Source organism: Lichenostomus cassidix, chromosome 5, assembly GCF_008360975.1.
Source record: "Lichenostomus cassidix isolate B80296 chromosome 5, HeHo_3.0, whole genome shotgun sequence".
NCBI lineage: Eukaryota > Metazoa > Chordata > Aves > Passeriformes > Meliphagidae > Lichenostomus > Lichenostomus cassidix.
In genome coordinates, this window is record NC_139486.1 from 53,146,159 (window position 1) to 53,164,169 (window position 18,011).

General features: G+C 37.9%; 1 protein-coding gene across 1 annotated transcript; it reads right to left on the reverse strand.

Annotated features, from left to right (window-relative positions):
- Positions 1–1,595: 1,595 nt before the first annotated feature.
- Positions 1,596–17,517, reverse strand: LOC146436660 (uncharacterized). Its single transcript, XM_085063809.1, has 3 exons — positions 17,467–17,517; positions 3,233–3,511; positions 1,596–2,608 (listed from the first exon to the last, which is right to left on the reverse strand). The coding sequence occupies exons 1-3, from the start codon at positions 17,515–17,517 to the stop codon at positions 1,835–1,837; spliced, it is 1,104 nt and encodes a 367-aa protein (XP_084919935.1). The 3' UTR covers positions 1,596–1,834.
- Between the last annotated feature and the right edge of the window lie 494 nt (positions 17,518–18,011).

The window sequence follows — 18,011 nt, forward strand, 5'->3', positions numbered from 1 at the left end:
GCTCATGGAATGGGATGGAGCCAGGCTTTGAAAGAATCCTCTCTCCAGTTCCCATTTGTTTGAACAGATGTACAACCCATGCCATGCTAGGGCAGTGTTTCCTCACAACCCGCAGTACACCTTCCAGACCCTGGGAGTTCACAGGGTGCACTCTGCACTCCAGCAGCCATTAACGCATGCAAGGAGTGAAATCCTTTCTTACCTGAAAAGGGTAGGAAAATACACTGACACCAGTGAAAAAAGTATTTCCTAGCATTCCTTCCCAAAATTCTATGGGTTTGAGATTTAACGTCCAGTTTAAGATTTTGTCCTCACCACTGAAGTCCAGTCATCAGCACTAAACCTACTGAGGCTTTTTTTCTCAGCTTCTGTACCTTTGCTGCCAGCCTTGGGTGAGTGTCAGACTTCTCTTGAAACAATCTCCTCTGTCTGCCTCCCTTCTTGCTGAAAGAAACCTTGTGCTAAACTGGTTTTTCCTTGCTTTCAGGCCCAAATCTCCATAGCCTCATTCTGAAACCTCCTCCTCTCAATGTCTGTCATTAGAGAAGTACAGACATGTTGGACACCCCAAGCTGTGCTTTGCACACAGGATCTTTATTTCTGTGGCGTTTGTATTTCGGCCCATAACAGGAAGGCACAGTGCAAGGAAAATGCCAGAGTCAAAAAAAAACCAGGAAGGCATCTGGTTGAAAACACACAATTCTGAGAAGTTTATTCCATTGCTAAAATCTATCTTATTAATAGAAGTCTAGTATTTATAACAATCACTAGAGAGACTATTTCTAACATTCAAAACAAAGAGTATTTCTAACAATCAATACAGGGTCTTTCTAACAATCAATAGAATATAACAATCAATACAGAGTATTTCTAACAATCAATACAGAGTATTTCTATCAACAGAGAGTATAATAATCGATACAGAATATTTGTAACAATCAATTCATATAGTATTTATAAAAATATACAGAGTATTTCTTAAAATCAAAACAGTATTTCTAACGATCAATACAGAGAGTATTTCTAACAATCAATACAGAGTATTTGTAATGATCAATATCTACATTATTTATAACAATATACAGAGTATTTCTAAAAGTCAAAACAGTATTTCTAACGATCAATACAGACACTATTTATAACAATCAATACAGAGCATTTCTATCAACAGAGTATATCAATACAGAATATTTGAAACAACCAATGTCTATATTATTTATAACAATATACAGAGTATTTCTAAAAGTCAAAACAGTATTTCTAACGATCAATACAGACACTATTTATAACAATCAATACAGAGTATTTGTAATGATCAATATCTACATTATTTATAACAATATACAGAGTATTTCTAAAAGTCAAAACAGTATTTCTAACGATCAATACAGACACTATTTATAACAATCAATACAGAGCATTTCTATCAACAGAGTATATCAATACAGAATATTTGAAACAACCAATGTCTATATTATTTATAACAATATACAGAGTATTTCTAAAAGTCAAAACAGTATTTCTAACGATCAATACAGACAGTATTTATAACAATCAATACAGAGTATTTCTAACAATAAATACAGATAGTATTTCTAAAAAACAATAGAGTATTTCTATCAACAGAGACTATAAAAATCAATGCAGAATATTTGTAACAATCAATACATATAGTATTTATAACACTATACAGAGTATTTCTAAAAATCAAAACAGTTTCTAAAGGTCAATACATGCAGTATTTATAACAACCACTACAGAGTATTTCTAACAATCAGTACAAAGAATGTAACAATCAATACAGTGTATTTATAACACTGTGAATTTGGTGTACTTATTCAGGGTATTCGTAACACTGTCCATATATGGATTCATCAAAAGTAATAATGAAATCCTTAGCTGGAGGAATTTCAGCCTTTCTAAGCACCTCTACGGTTATCTTATGGGGACGACGCAATCTAAAAGCCAATTCAGAAGGTAAGCCATAAAGTCTATTTGCAAATAATCGAAGATGTTCTACACTTCTGCCCATGGAGATGGAAATGGCCCTGAACAGCACAGAGAGCTTTGTCAGGAAGGTCACCCCTTTCCAGGCTTTCCCCTGGAGCTCTGGCTCTTCATCTTCTGTGTCCTCTCCTTCAGTGTCATCATCTTCTCCTCTGTTCTCTGGCTCAGTGTCATCATCTTCTCCTGTGTTTTCTGGCTCAGTGTCATCATCTTCTCCTCTCTTCTCTGGCTCAGTGTCATCATCTTCTCTGGAGGGATTCCCTGCTGGGATTCCCTTTCTGCTCTGCCTCCAGAGCATGAACAGCACAGGGAGAGCCAAGCACAGCACTGTGCCCTTGTGTCCCCGCATTTTTCTCTCCAGCTCCCACAGAGGCCATGCCAGAGATGCCTGGATAGATTCCAGCTCTGCAATTTCCTTCTCCAAGAGCAGCTGGTGTTGCTGAAGGAACACCTCCCGTTCCTTCATCCTCTGCTGGACTTCTTCCTCATCCTCAGGAGAAATTAAATTCTTTCCAGAGGGCGAGCGCGTCTGATCGACATTGGCAACAGCCATCAGCATCAGGTACATGTGGAAGATTCCTTGCACCATGGCAAATCCTTCCTGTGTGAAAGGGGAAAAAAAGGAGCAAAGAGCCAAGGTTCAGACTACATTCCCTCAGGAAGACAAAGGAAAGCAGCTCCCCTTTGGAAGAAAAGCTTTGGTGTCCTTGCTAGCCCTGCAAGTAGGCTGCAGGCCAAAGGTGCTCCTCAGGGCCCTCCTGCTGCTGCCAGCTCCACATGCAGCTGCCCAGAGAGGCTTCATGAGCACATGGTGAGGAGGAAGGGGAGGAAGGTGCATAGAGACACAGAGACAGGAGCCATGAAGGGCCAGTGTTGAGGAGAGACAAGTTCAGCATTGCAGGTGACACAAGAAACCAAGGCCAGTCCCCCATGCAGCAGGAGGAAAGGTCCCCAAGCTGTGTTCAGGCAGACCATGGAGATCTTGCCCAGATGTTCCCAAATGGGATGGGGAGAGGGAATCCACTGTCCTGCTTTCCAGCTGCTCCCACCTCTTCAAACCCTCACACTGTCTTGAGCCAAAGCCTGATGAAATCCTGCCCAGTGTGGGCAGCTGGCTCCTTGAAGGGCTCCGTGTAAGGATGAGGTTTCCTTGCCCTCCCAAAGCCTCGGCAGCCTTGGCAGCCCTGGGCAGGACATTCATCTGCCCTCCCTCCTTGCCACAGACCTGCTCTGCCCAGTCCGTGGGCAGTTTCCCTTCTGCCTGTTTGTCGTCAGCTGCGATCCCAGCCTGGGTCAGTGGGCTCTGCCCTGAGCTCCCAGGAGCTGCAGGCTGCAGATGCCAAAGCTCAGCCACACCACGGCAATGCCACCAGCAGCAGCAGCGCCACCAGCAGTGCCAGCAGCTGCCGCAGGTGCCTCTCAACTGTCGCTGCACCTGCACTGCAGCACCTCCTGCTGCCACTAACGCTCTCTCGCTGCTGGGAGACTGCCCTCGAGCCTGGCCCTGGCGTCACAGAGCCATGGAATCTTAGAGTCCTAGGCTCGTGCAATGCTAGCGTTCTAGGTTAGTGGAATCCTAGAGTCGTGCAATCTTGGGATCCTCACTCATCTTGGATGTTGGGATGATGCTGGAACATCAGGTTCCTGAGAATGTTCTCCACTTCATTAATTGTCTGGATATTTTCAGTCCATTGCTTGTCTCTTTTCAGTTCTCATGGGAGATGTTTCTCACATCAAACCAATTATTTCCTTTCCTTTACTATCCAGCCAACATCTCCCCTTTAGTTTTTTGCCTAAGCTTTCAGGAAGATGTCCAAGACGCACTAAGAAATGGCACAATTTTCAATTTAAATCTTCTCAGAACGGCTGCAATTGTCAAAGCTGGTAGTCCAAGACTGTCTTTCTACTAAGAAAACTGTATCATTTTACTGTGTAGATATTAGTAGATCCAGCTAAACATATTGCTTCATTTGCTGAACATAAAAACAATTTCAAAACTAGCTTTTCCATGCTTTTAAATGTCCAGAAGAATTTCATTAAGTAGCCTGTCACTTGGACAGAGGGACATCTGACTGTAAAGTTAGTGAGACAACCCCCCCATCAGTGGAACCCACAGACATCAAGAGGCCTCAGAGCTGCTGAGGCTAAACTAGTCAAAATGCAGCTGTTGCTCACCACAGAAAAGGCACTGCTCAAATTTTTAGCAGAGAAGATTTTTCACAGATATTTAAAATCAATCATTCACATATTAAAATGCAAATTGCAGTATGTGACTATCGCTGCCAGGCTGCAATAATCTTCTCAAAAGCCTGCAATGCAGATTGCAAATGTTCATTATGTGTGCACCAGCTTTGAGGAACCAGCTATTTATTAGCACTGGATCTGGTAACCTGCACCTCAGGTTTTTTGCCATTGCAATTCCTTGGAAGGTTTGCAAATATTTGTGATTTAGTGTTGATATTTTATTTATTTATTACGAAAAAACCTCTGAATGCTTTTTTAGCATTCACATGTGATCTTAAATGTGAAGCAATAAATGAGAAGCTCAAATGATAGATCACTGGGAATATCAGTATTCCTATTGCATTAGCAACAAGTTCAAGATAATGTGCCCACATATTTAAGGTGCTTTTCAATCAGACAACATATTTTTAAATGGTAGAGAGAGTACTATGCAGCACAGAAAGTATCTGAGGGAGGTTGATGGTGAGCATGAGAAAAAGGAACAACACTTAATCACACAGTTAGCTTGGTAATCAAATTAAAAATTTTGTTCCACACAGCTTTTAATGTAGCTCCATTCATTGTTCCTTGGAAAATTGATTAAAGACATCAAATGCAAAAAATTCTTGAAAAAAGCTCTAAAACATAAAAGTACATCGTTCATTACATTCCTCCTTTCATTTCCTCCAATTTAAACCCCAAATTTCAACATACCCTGGGAAAGAATTCACCTGGTCACAGGTTTCTTTTCTCTTTCTGAAAGAACAGACCTTCACCTTTCTGTGAACATTTGTATATCACAGAAGCTGGACATTTCCCTGCTGAAGCTGCTGAGCCATTCCCTCCCTCCCAGCAATTCTTTGCTGGGCTTTCATGGCAGTGGGGCTGACCAGCTCCATGCTGTGCACTGCCTTCTGGACAGCAGGCATGTTTCACAGCTGGGTGGTTTCACAGCTCACACAAGCACTGGAGGAGGTAACAGATCTCAGTTACACCCCATGCTGCCCAGACTGACTCTGAAAAGTTTTTGGGCAAGACAGTTAACCCTTAATACTCATCACAAGCAACTCCCCTAGATGGTTCCTGTGACATTACTGAGCCCTAATAGTCTAAAATGCTGATTATTTCCCATTTATGTTTCTTTTTAAAAATAGAAATACACATTCTCCCTTTTTTGCTGCTTCAGTTTGTCTTGTATATTTATATGATAACCTCTTCTGGGTAAAGACTGTGTGTCCAGCCACTGATATAGATTGGTTTTGATCCTACTCTTTTCAGGTTTAAGTAAAGCAAATACTTAATAAAAAGGGAACTACCAGTTTTATAATTAAAAAAATGAACAACATTCCAGACATTTGTTCCCAGATCTTGCAGAGAGATAGCTTCAGTTAAATTAAATGCCTACTATTCAAGTCATTCAATGAAACAACCTGCTGTAGGATTTAACAGTAAAGTGTTTAATTTGCCATGCTCTTAATTGGTTAAATACCATGACTTTTCAACCTTCAAGGATTTTGTGTCTGTTCTCCAGGGTCTAATCTAATCTTCACGTTCATCCTGTTTATCTCTCTATTCGTTTACTCCACTTGTAGTAAATTAGCCAACATTTCAACTACTCCAACAGAAATAATGTCTGTCAGTCCAAAAAAATAAGGGCAGAGAAGCCAACCCCTGGCTTGAGACGTTCAGAACCATCTGAGGGAAGAGGGACCTCAATAACATAGGTTACTGAAAAACATGTTGCTTTTATTCTTAAAAATGACTGGAGATTTACTTTTGAATTCTAGGCAAGATCCTAATCAAGCATGGTCAAAATGCTCTGTCCTGACACACAGCTTAAGAAAGCCACAATTATTCATTACAGAGAGAAGAAAGGCACAATTCTATCTTACAAAGAGCCCCAAATGGAATTCTACAGTCACTCAGACCAAGCACTAGCAGTCACCCAACAAACAAAAAGGCTGAGCATTTGTTGAAACTCGCTCTTAAGTTGGAAATGCCACTAAGGCACTCCCATTCTGGGTGGTGGCAAAGAGAATCAGGACCTTTCTAGTCTACAATACATTCTGTTTCCAAGCATATTTCCAGCTGCCTATCATCTCCACTGAAAGTTGTAATTAAAAGGCCATTTTGGGAATGGTTCAGAAGTCTGGAGAGATTTGTAGGCTTTTGGGTTTTCCCTTTTCCAGGTGAAAGAATCTGATCAAAATAATGGTCTTGGTTACTTAAAAAAGTAACCATGTAATGATTTTTCTAGTGATTTTTGCTTAAAATAACTAAAACCTTCATGCTGGCATGATTTTTTTCCAGAATAGCTTCTGATCTCAAAACCTAGTCTAAAGAAAGTGTTCTTAAAATTAATTTTAATGAGATTTCAAAGAAAATGCCTTCTAACAATACCACAGATCTTCCCAATGCTGTAATTTATTCTGACACTAAAGAAAGTAGCTAGAAATCTTTACATGCAAAGCATAAAATAGTATTTTACGTAATATAATAAAATACAATAAAGTAAAATATAAAGATTTCCCCTACCTTAGAATTAAACACAATGACAGATAATGAGCTATCAAAAGGAAAGAGATGGTAAAACTTAACTTGGAACACAGTGGAAGGTCCTCCTGCACCTACTGTATGTAAAACAAGAACACAGATACCATGACAAGAATATCTCCAGAGAAGCTTTAAGTCACATTACTGAACTCTCAAATTAAAAGACACAGTTATTGTGAAATTGCTTTCAGAGCCCTGTGTGCATCTTGCTTATCACAGCCCAATATTTCACTGACCTACCACATATGAATTTTATACAATTTAATACTGCCAGTAGCTGGCTTACAAAGAGGTAATAACATAATTTTCATAACTACCCCAATTTACCTGGTTTTATATTGCAATAATCATAACTTGATATAATAATCAAATTGGTCTCAACAGCTACTGTTGTTAAAAATGACACAAAATGCAGTTCTGTGGTATTTTGTGGTATTCTTACCAGCAGTAAAACTGTACAAAAAGGCACAAATACAGACCAAGCAGCTTGGCAGTGTCATACTGCAGTTGTAGATTATTTCTGTCACAGTCTGTATGGTATTTGTGAAGAGAAACTACATTGATCCCAGAGAAATATTCTCTCCCTGGGGCTTTCTAACAACCTGCAAGAGTTTCTGTAGGTCAGACAGATGAGACAGCTGACTTCCCCTTCAATTCAGAGCAAGAAAGATCCACAAGGAGATTTCCTTTGATGTGTTAAATAATCAGGTCATATCAAACAAAACCCCACAGAATCCAAAATGGAAACTCATTTTCCTGCTTCACAATTATCTTTTAAAGCTTATTGCCTTTCTTGGTGAATCTTGCTTTTCTATTAAATTTCATATAGTCTTCATATTCTGAATAAAATGGTGTAGCATACTAAATATTTAAAATGCTAAAACAATTGAAGGTGCATTGGAAAGCTTCTTCAAGTCTGCATGAGTAGCTCGAGTTCTGCTCCCTATTCTGCATCTTGCTAAAATACCAGCAAAATAAAACCTCTCATAGGAGCTACATATTTTCCATGTTCATTTATTAGACAAAACAATGTCACTCTCAGGAAAGCAATAGTGTTCTGTCACATAAATTGTATCAATATACCAGGGGCCTGGGCAGTGGGGGGATGGAGAGAAAGAAAAGTCCTTAACAGATGGAGAGAATAAAGAAAAAAACCAAAAAAACCTGATTACATCTCCCTAGAAAAATCTACATAGTGGAATTAGAGCATTCATGCCATTCAGAACATTATATGTTATTCAATAATTACTAGTGTTATTACTGCTATTCACAGTAGTAGCAATGTTCTTCAGTCAACAAAGTCCAATCCCAGATCACTACTTGTACCTTTATTATGTGTTTAGTTCTTCATTACAGCAGCATTTTTACTTGGTAAAGTACATCAGTGCAGGCTTCATTTCAAGGGCTTAAGAATGCACTTAATTTTAAATTTTGCTTACATTCCACTGAATAAATCTCTTAAAGCAGGAAATTATTTGCCTACTAGAAATAAGAATTTGTCTTTCTCTTGGGGAAATTCGAGGTACAATAAATGGGTAAGGAATCTTGGAAATCGTAAGAGAAGAAAAAGAAACTCAGAATTTGATCTGGCTGAAGCCTTACAGACGTTCTGGACATTCAATTCTAGGTTTCTTTTTGATCTTTTTATAGAGATGAACATGTCTGACAGATACAAACTCAGATATGGAACTGAACTTGACAAGAATTTGATTTGAGGGTCTGCAGCCATGGTTTGAGTTCCGCTCTTTTTTAGAAGTTTAAGTATCAGGACTTTAAGGGCAGCAAGCTTAGAGCCTTGCACTCTTTCAGGAGACTCTGCTCTGTTCCTGTCCCAGTTTTCTCTGTCCTTGGGTGCAGAGCTGTTGGTTTTGGGGTTTTTTGGGGGTTGTTTTGGTTTTTTTGGTGGGGGGGAGGTTAGGGTTTTGGTTTGGGGGGGGGTTTGGTTTTTTGGGGTTTTTTTTTGAGAGGCAGTATAGGAATCAGAAACAAAACATGACTGCAGCTTCCTTGGCCACCAGATTCCATAGCTTTCCCTGTAGTCTTGGCTTTTTACTAGCTTTTGAAATCACTATTTATTTGCTCAAGGGGTTTTGTTTCTTTTATGCAGGGATAAAAGCAGTAGTAACCAAAAGCGTCTGAAGATACTACCAGCTTTAGTGACGAACTGCCTTTTCTCCCTCAGCATTAATACACTTTAAAAATAGACATGTGAATAGAGAAGATATAAAAATGCTCATAAAGTCATAGAGCAGAACAGAAAATGTTTTAGTTGTATTTTTCTCTATTTTCCTATATCTGGAATAAATTTCATTTCTTATTCCTCTAGAATCTCCCCACCTCTTTTCTGGCATACCCTGCAGTCTGTTCAGATGTAACTGAAAGACTGCTGCAAATCAGAAAATTATTTTGGTTAATATCTGGGAAATTAATGAATGCTTAGCAATTAACATTGGGAATACAATTCTTTTTACCCAAAAATTATCTTGTATTCAAACCAAAATTCACCATCACAGTTAGAGACATATATCCAGGGAAATAAACTTTAAAAACATGTTCACAGTAAATGTTCTACTCTGCTGATGATTTTGTGTCAAACTTCTCCAATCTTTCCTCACTAGAACCAGATCCTAATTTGCTTGGAACTGTATAGATACTCTGCATGTTAACCAAATATGTGCCTTCTGCATATAAGTGGCAACTGAGAAAGCAGAGACAACATTTCAAAGGTTCAGATATTCTATTTAGAAGTTGCAGTAAGAAAAAGAAAATTTTACGCTCATGCAAATGCAATGCAATATCCGAGACAAACACCAGCAATGGAAGACACACAAGACAACCAGCAGGATGTTCTTCTCTAAATAGTTGACTGAGCTCCTGAGCTGGATAATGGGTGAACTCCATAGAGGAGGGTGATATGCATGGTCCAGCATGAAATTGCTTTTACTTATGCACACATAACTAAAATATACACAATGGATTTTATTGTTTGCTTCCACTCGTATTGTCCAGACTGGCAGAAATACTTCTCTATTGTTTCAGCCTCATAAGTGGGTATTAATAATCGAAGTGTAACCTCTTCTGAAAACAAAGTGAACCTCTGAATGTGAAAAAACACAGGAAGAACTAAACCATGTTCAGTAGAAAGAAGACTTGACAGGACATTATCTTTACAATCTTTGGCTGAATAAATATGAACTTTGCTTAGAAATAGATTCTTAATAGCAAATGTTAAACATTAGATAAAAGCCAACGTTTTCCTACAAAGCAATAAACCTAATATAACCAAGGTAACCAGTATGAAGAAATACCATCCCACATAACACAAAACATCAGGCACTTTGTAGATCTCCCTTGAAGACTAAGGGTTAGATTTAAGAAACAGGAGATCAGAGATTTGATATTTGTGAAAAATGTTCTCTCTGATAAAGAGCTGTCTGTCCTTTCCTGACCTTCTGTGTAACTACATTCAGGATTTCACCCATCTAGTTCCGTTTCCCATTTATTTGGATAGATTTCAAGACAGAAAACTAACACTTAAGAGGCACAAAGCACCTTGCAGTACAATAGAATGGCAATTTCCTCTCTTCAGCTGTAGCACCAACCACGACACTGAAGGTATGCAACTAGTAGTTAGTTCTGTCTAATCTTTTATTACTATGCAAATAAGATGTGCCAGAAATACACATACACTATTATTTTCACAGGCTGATTTGAAACAAACTCTATTTAATAAGAAAAAGAAAAGGTTAAAGTAAAATTCACTTTTAAAGTGAATACTGTTATTAAGCCAGTAACATGAGGTAAGAATACTGTAGTGTTCAGACCTCATGAATATGTTAAGAGAGTTTCGTATAATGCTGACACAGAACTGTCTGAAGAAATATTTCATGTGGTATACGTTGCCTCTTGCTCTGCACACGGATGTATTTAAAAGTTTAGATACTTTAAATAAGGAATGAGATTCTATTTGACATCATATTCCACAGAGGTTACTCTGAATCATGAAGAGTAAGCCTGTCTCTGCAGAGATATAACCCCATGAGCTAAGGTACTTCTCAGATATTAAATATGGTTCCTGCAAGAGTCATATTGATTTACAGAAAACCTAGAGATTAGAAAATATTAAGCATTAATCAATATTCTAATTTTATTCAGGCCTTGTATCATTTAACCTATTTAAGTACTTAAATGTGATTACTGAAATTTTATAACAAGTGGGAGAGAGAACTCTTGATGAATTTGATGTCAACTGTACTTCAAACACTGCAGTTAAATACAATTCTGTATTTAGGAACACTAAGCCAAAATCTGAAATGCTTTAGCACATGAAGGCAGAGATATGATACCAAAAGAAATATGCCAAAATTTACATTGCTGATAACTCAGAAGCTCTTAGAACTATGTGGCAAGTAATTGAGAGCCTGCTCTGAAAATCTAGAGTTCATGAAATTCTCCAGTCTAGTATTCACAATGTTATCTTTATTACTTTAGGGTATTTCTAGTTGAAAAAGAAAGTCTACCTTCTGTTTCTACTATGTGGAAATAGGAACTACTAAGAGCAGTCCCTGGGTACATGCTGGGAGATCTGGGATTTCATGTATAAGTGCTGAATAACTGAAATGGAACATGGTAACAGAACATGTCCTTTTCAGCAACAATTAATGATTTTGGATGACTAACCATAACTACCTTTAAGAGGGTTTGCTTTCAAAGGTAGATGCTTTGTGGTTTCTAATAGGAATCACTGCTATGTCATGGGTTTTTTAAATAGTTTTTTTAATATAAACAATCACACACCAGAAAAATCAGTCATTTATGAAAAGTATTTCTCAAAAACATACTATTTAAAAAGTGTTTCTGTTCTGCCTAGCAAATGACCACTCTGCAGAGAGGCTTTATTTACACTACACTTCTGGGGGATTCCTATGTCCCAGATTCAGGGATTAGAGTCAGTGAGAACTGAGAGGTAAATTGGCAGAGCAATCCACCCCACAGATTTATTCTTTTCTTAGTCTAGGACTGATTATTCTCTCTAGGCATCTCTCAGCTAACCAAACCTAACAAATAACTTTAAAGAGGTGTGATGGATGCAGAAAAACAGTGTCTTTCATTAAGAAAACTAATACAGCTGGAAAAAAAGATTGCAGGCCCAGAAATCTTTCACATGAAGTAAATAATCAGTTTCATCATAAGTAAATAAAAGCACTGTAGATTAAAGGAGGCTGAAGATCAGTAATTACCATCTAATACATTTATTTGGGGGTAAGATCTTATCTAAATTTCATTCAAGCAATGTTTCTTTAAGGGAATACCAATGATTAAGGAGTATTAGGGAAAAGGTGAGGGTTTGGGCATTGGTTATCCTTTGCAGGGATTTGAGGTGTTTTGCTGTTTAGGGCTTTTTGGTTTTGTTTTTAATATAAAAGCTCTGAAAAATCATAAATCACCTCACAGAAGCCCAATCTATTTCAGTCACTTAGTTTTCAAAAGATACATTAGCTTCCACTACTCAAGATTCATTACAAACTCCATTCCCCTCACTGACGGTTAAAAGCTGCCTTGATCCCTTCGAGAAAGTGCCATCTGTGACTGTGTCAGCTGAGTATATTCAACATCAATTTATACTTGAAAAGACTTGCTTTGTAAGACAAAGCTTTTTCAAAATTATCTCTCTGAAGATGGCATAGATGTGTGTAAAAAATATATTAAAAAGAAAGATGACAGACAACCACCTGCTTCACTTTGTTAATGCAGAGATGAAATAAACACAAAAAATGCCTAAAAATAAAAGGCCTCCTCCACAATATTCATTGCAAGAGGAAAAAAGTCAACACTGCAGTTCTTCTGCATAAGGGATAATAGGGATAAAACTGAGGTGCTTTTACATCTCTTTAAATCACTGCTTAGTTTATTGTGAACCCTGAAAAGAACTTTCTAGGAGTTTGCCTCCTCAGTAAGGCATTATGACTAACGATACACCAAACCTGTAAAAGGGATTTCTTTTAGCTCAGAAGACAGAACAAAGGTGAGGAGAAACTTGACAAGAATCACTGGGTGGGGATGTGTTCTGTAAACGTTTTGAAACTCTCTGGACAGGCTTGGGTCTGCATCTCGAAAAAAGGGTAAGTCCAGCAAGTCCTTTGCAGGTGACCAGACATTAACTGATGCTGTTACCTGACTGCTTCACTGCAAGACACTTCACTTCTCTTTTTCCACACATGAAGAATAAACACACGCTAAACCAGCCAGTTTCATAAAGAAAATCATGAAGAAAGACTGTTCTATGAGATTTCAGGTTTATAACAGGTTACAATAGCTGTTATCATGAAGAGAGTTTGCTTTCACATACCAGCAGGGTTCTCAAAAGCCCAGGTGAAAACAAAGACCCTTATTTTCATAGCTGCACACACAGCAGCAAGACAAATGGACAATGAAGGACACACAATTTCTCCTGCTTAGTATCGTTACTGTTTGTTACCAAGATTGCAATAGCTAATAGGTGTTTACTATTTTCAGCTTTGTACATTTTAGGCTTTTATTTCCCAAGATGCATTCCTTTAATCACAATTGCTGTCCCTGTGGATGTATTCTGAACAGAATTTAAACAAACAAAGTATTTTTATATCATGATATAGGGGAATATAAGATTTGTTGTAAATATTTGCTTATGAAAATGTCTCTCCCAGGTATAGCAGCATATTAGCTGCCAAGACACTTGACAAATCAAGATGTATATATTTACAGTGCAGGGTAACACATTAGAATAAACAATCAACAAATCACAGGAATATAAGGCATATGTGGAGAATGACTGAAAATGAATGGTTACCTGATACCAAATGATTTAAGGGTTTCCAGCTGGAAGGCACAACTGAAGGCAGAGTTTATTGAATGTGTGTGCCTCTCAGAAATAAATTACTCCTGCAGACAATGTTTCAGCATGATATTCACAACATGATATTCTTAAAAAGGGAAGAAGGGAGAAAGATGAGACCAAGACTGGCACATCTAACTTCTGCTGCTCATGTTTTGTGGTCATGAGAGATTACAGGTGTGCCTGGCCAAAATCCTGATTCATAATCCATTTTTTTCTATTTCAGTCCGGTTGTTAAAATGCTCAAAGGGTTTATAAACTCACCCTAATTCTCAAACCCTGAACAACATTTTCAAGACTTTTAAAAAAAGCTTTTTCTACACTCTGTTTTATAACAAAATTTTTACACTTCCATTAGAGTTGCCATCCTTCATAACCCATACTTACAATGGCTTAAAATTCCAGGTCCAAGAGCAGGAATCTCTCCGAAGGCAGGAATTTCAGGGTTTAGTTATAGTCACAAGCACAGCAAGGTGGGCAGACACTGCAGCCACTCTTAGGCCCCCTGACAAGGTCATCCGTATGACATGAGCTGTGAGGTAGCAGGAAGCACATGAAAATCTAAATCTTCTGTCTGTATTTACCTGTATTTGAGGAAATTATGCAATGAAGTTCATCAGTACTCACCCTGCAGTCAAAATGCATGATGTCTGCTGGATTTACTTCTCATCCTGACAAGATGCAAAGCTCCAGGTCCTTTGTCTGTTCTGTCACAGCTGCCTCACCTACACTAAAATGGAAAGGAGGAATTACTTATTGCACATCCCAAGTTCCAGGTGGCCATAAATCTAACACACATGACTTTACCAAACATGTTTATATCAGAATATTTACATGGAGTGTCCAGGACACTGGACAGGTACTTAGTGGCAAACCAAAACTGAGCAAAACTTGAGGTATATGGGTGGATAATTATAGTTTCCCTGAAGTTTTGGGGTTTTATTGCACATAAGTACAGGGCTACTAAATGATGAAAAGTCATTTTCCAAAATTACATTTTTCACTTGGAGACCATTTTATCTTCTATTTTCCCTGCACAGAGATTTTACTTGATATAGCAGCAGAATTTTGGGCATTTGCCACTCTTTCTTTCCAGATGTCAAGCACATCTCCATTATTCTCATCATATGTGAATTAAATAATCTACTTTTTTTCCATTTTCTCAAAGCATATTGAAAGCTTTGAAGACAGTCATCCTCCCTGTCCCTTGAGGAAGGACTTTATTTTTTAAAAATCTTATTTGGTTTAAGTTCCATTCTTAAATTGCATATTTAGTAAGTTATTTTAGAAAACTCACTGTATTTTTGCAAAGTTTAAAGATGTAAACAGTTAAGGTCTCAAAGAACATACCTGTGTAGCTTTTCACTGACAATTCTCTAGGAAAACTCACACTGCAAACAAACCCAGTCAGAAACAGGTCTCTTTCATGGTTTTAATGGAAAAACTGGAATATCACATTAATAAAATCCCACACTGTAGCAAAAAAAGCTCAAGAAAGGATCATTGTTATCTCAAGTCCACTTTGGCCAGGAGAGGCATCTTATGGATCATCTCAAGATCAGTGTTAGGACATTTTGGGAATAGTAGCTGCTATCAACATGCTCTTTTCTTCCCTCACAAGAGCTTTAGTGAATGAAGGAAACTGGTTTAAATTGCAGATATAAAATTGGCAGAAGGATTTAGTCTGTAAGTTACAGTTCCTAACTGCAGGGTCCTACATAATTTAAAGCTGGATTAACACTTTGTTACCTTTTTATGGATGAAAATATTTCCAAATATTACTTTGATTAACTTGATAGAGTAGTTTCTTGATTTATGCAATTATGTGATTGAATTCATATAATAGAGGACATGAACAAGATCTTGGCAGTGTAAGAAAATAATCCTCTCCAATAACACTGAAAAATGCAATGACTTATGATTCAAACAGAAACAGAAATCAGATGTGGGTAAGTAAATCACTTCTGAAATGAGTTGAGCTGTGGCTGCAGCAAGGCAAGGCTCACAGCTCTAACAACAACTTCCAAATGGAAGCTTTGGAAGAGCACTCCACCACTTCTTAATATGCTTAACATAGGAAAGTAACAAATTATTGTATTTCTTAAAAATATTATAATTTAAATATGAGATCATGATTGCCCATTAAATAGTTCTTTTTTAGGCTTTAAAGACATATTTTTAGTGCAAAAAAACCCCTTAAATAAAATATCTGCAGCAAACATACCATGCAGGTGTTGGTCGAAATTCTATTACTGGGGAAAAAAAAAGAATATTTCCAAAGTTTAGAACTTGATTTTTGATTGAGGGAGAAGAGAGTGTTGCTGTTTTTTTGCTTCACAACACATTCATTCAGTTTCCATCTATAACAGAGATGTCAAGATCTGCCACACATTTGGCTTCAAAGAAATTAAGAAAAAAATTTTAGCTGAATGCCCATTTCAAAAATAAAAATTATATTGTCACAGGAAAATTTAAAAGTCTTAAGGAATTTTCTATTTCATTTTTTTCAAACTGAAAGGATTTCTGCCAGCACTGCACAGCGTTCCATACACTGGGATTTTATACTCTTTGCTGACACTGCTGTTGAGATAATACAGAATCATTCTTTCAATTCTTGATTCCTGCAGTATTTCCCATACTATCTTTTCTTCCCATGCTAGTGTAAATTATTTAGAACAAAAAAATAAAACTCATCATTTCTCCTCTTCTTGTAAGCATGAGATCCTTAGCTTCTATAAATCAGCTGATATTTACCTGCTGAAATGCTGTCCCAGAGAAAGTTTGGGATTTAGCTGAGAATATTGGGGGGGGTTTAAATATTTAAATAATACATCTCCACCTAGCAGATTTCACCCTAGTCATTTGAGTTTGAAATTACTAATAAGGCTACTAATTTCTGATGGACCCAGATACTGCATTAGATGCTGATTTAAAATCCAGCTGAAAGATCTTTGTAGAAATCAATTTAAAAGAAGCAATTAAAGATATGACTTTGGCAGCTACCTAAAAAGAAAACTGACAGATCATCATTAAGAGCATTTGGTTTAATATTGATTACCCTTTGGACTGTTCAATTAGGCTTCTAATTAGGATTGATTTGTTGTGTCCTTAGCAATGAAAGCAAAGATGGCACCAGAGAAAAATAAAAGTGTAGGTGGTTGGGTTTTTTAATTAACGTGAACATGCATGCTCTTTGAAGCAAAGAAAAGCTTGCAATATCCTACATATTCTATATTTTTTCTGTTTCATTCTCAGACTACACATATACAACCATCTGTGTCTTGATCAGAAAACTCCTGGTGTGATTCAAACTATCTGAATAGACAGAACTAGAATGCAATGCTGCTTTTTCACAGAGCATGAAAGGACACCTCACACACTGAGAAGGAAAAAGAGGAGAGAAATTACCAGGCCATTAAGTTCCTCACAACTGATCCCCGTGGCATTGAAAACTATTCTTTCCATTTTGTGTCCTGTGCTTACAGTTATCTCATGACAGAGTTAAAATTCTCGTGGAAGGGGATTAAGATCTCACAGTAGTTCCTAAAGCAATTTCCACTCTTGATCCTCACTTCTACTCATCTGTTTTGAAGCAACTCTTTCTGCCTCCAGCAAGTTAGTGGCTCAGAAGAGGCAGCCAGGAGCCTGTGAGCTCCATTGCTTATTTAGCTGAAAGCAGGGCCCTGCACAGCACTTTAGACTTCCACGGGTTTTATCCACATTAAAGAGTATTTCAGAGTCACTTCAGTCAGGTGCCACTTCCCTCTCCCAGATGAGACATCACTATGGTCAGCAATGTCCTTGCTGACCTTGACACCTTCCTCCATGGCTCTCTCTTCTAAATAATTTTCCTTGGCCATCCTGTTACTCATTCCTTCATGTACTGGGGAAAGGGAGAAGCTGAGTCCTGTCTCCAGCTGCCTGCACTGAAATTATCCTGCTGCCTCACTGTCTTTGCTTGGTAATCCCTTTACATTAACATTAATATATTCCAGTTATCTAGAGGCTCTGAACCTAGCACTACCTCTTCATTCAATGCTTGGAAAGGGAGTCCCCATAAACTTCAGTCAACAGAGGATTCTTTCATCACCTCAGTGTAATCTTCCTGGATTTGCACTGACACCGTAAAATGGAACATAATGCTCATTATTAATGTATAGCTACAATACTGCAATGGCATCATCCCACATAAAGCTGACTTTGAATGCATAAAAATGCAGGCATTCACTAATAACCACATTCATTCAGGTCCCTTCCAGTTCTGAAGTGTACTAATATCCCAGTGGTGACAGAAATTACTGCTATCTTGTGATATCTTGAGAGCTGTTAATCGACTCAGTGCTGGCAGGTAAGT

Excerpts from the sequence above, each read along its gene's own strand:
- LOC146436660 (XM_085063809.1), bottom strand. The coding sequence starts at position 17,517 with ATGGCCAAGGAAAATTATTTAGAAGAGAGAGCCATGGAGGAAGGTGTC. Across the intron at positions 3,512-17,466 it reads CCATGGAGGAAGGTGTCAAG|GGCCAGGCTCGAGGGCAGTC; the intron begins GTCAGCAAGGAC and ends CTGTGACGCCAG. Across the intron at positions 2,609-3,232 it reads CCACGGACTGGGCAGAGCAG|GAAGGATTTGCCATGGTGCA; the intron begins GTCTGTGGCAAG and ends CCTTTCACACAG.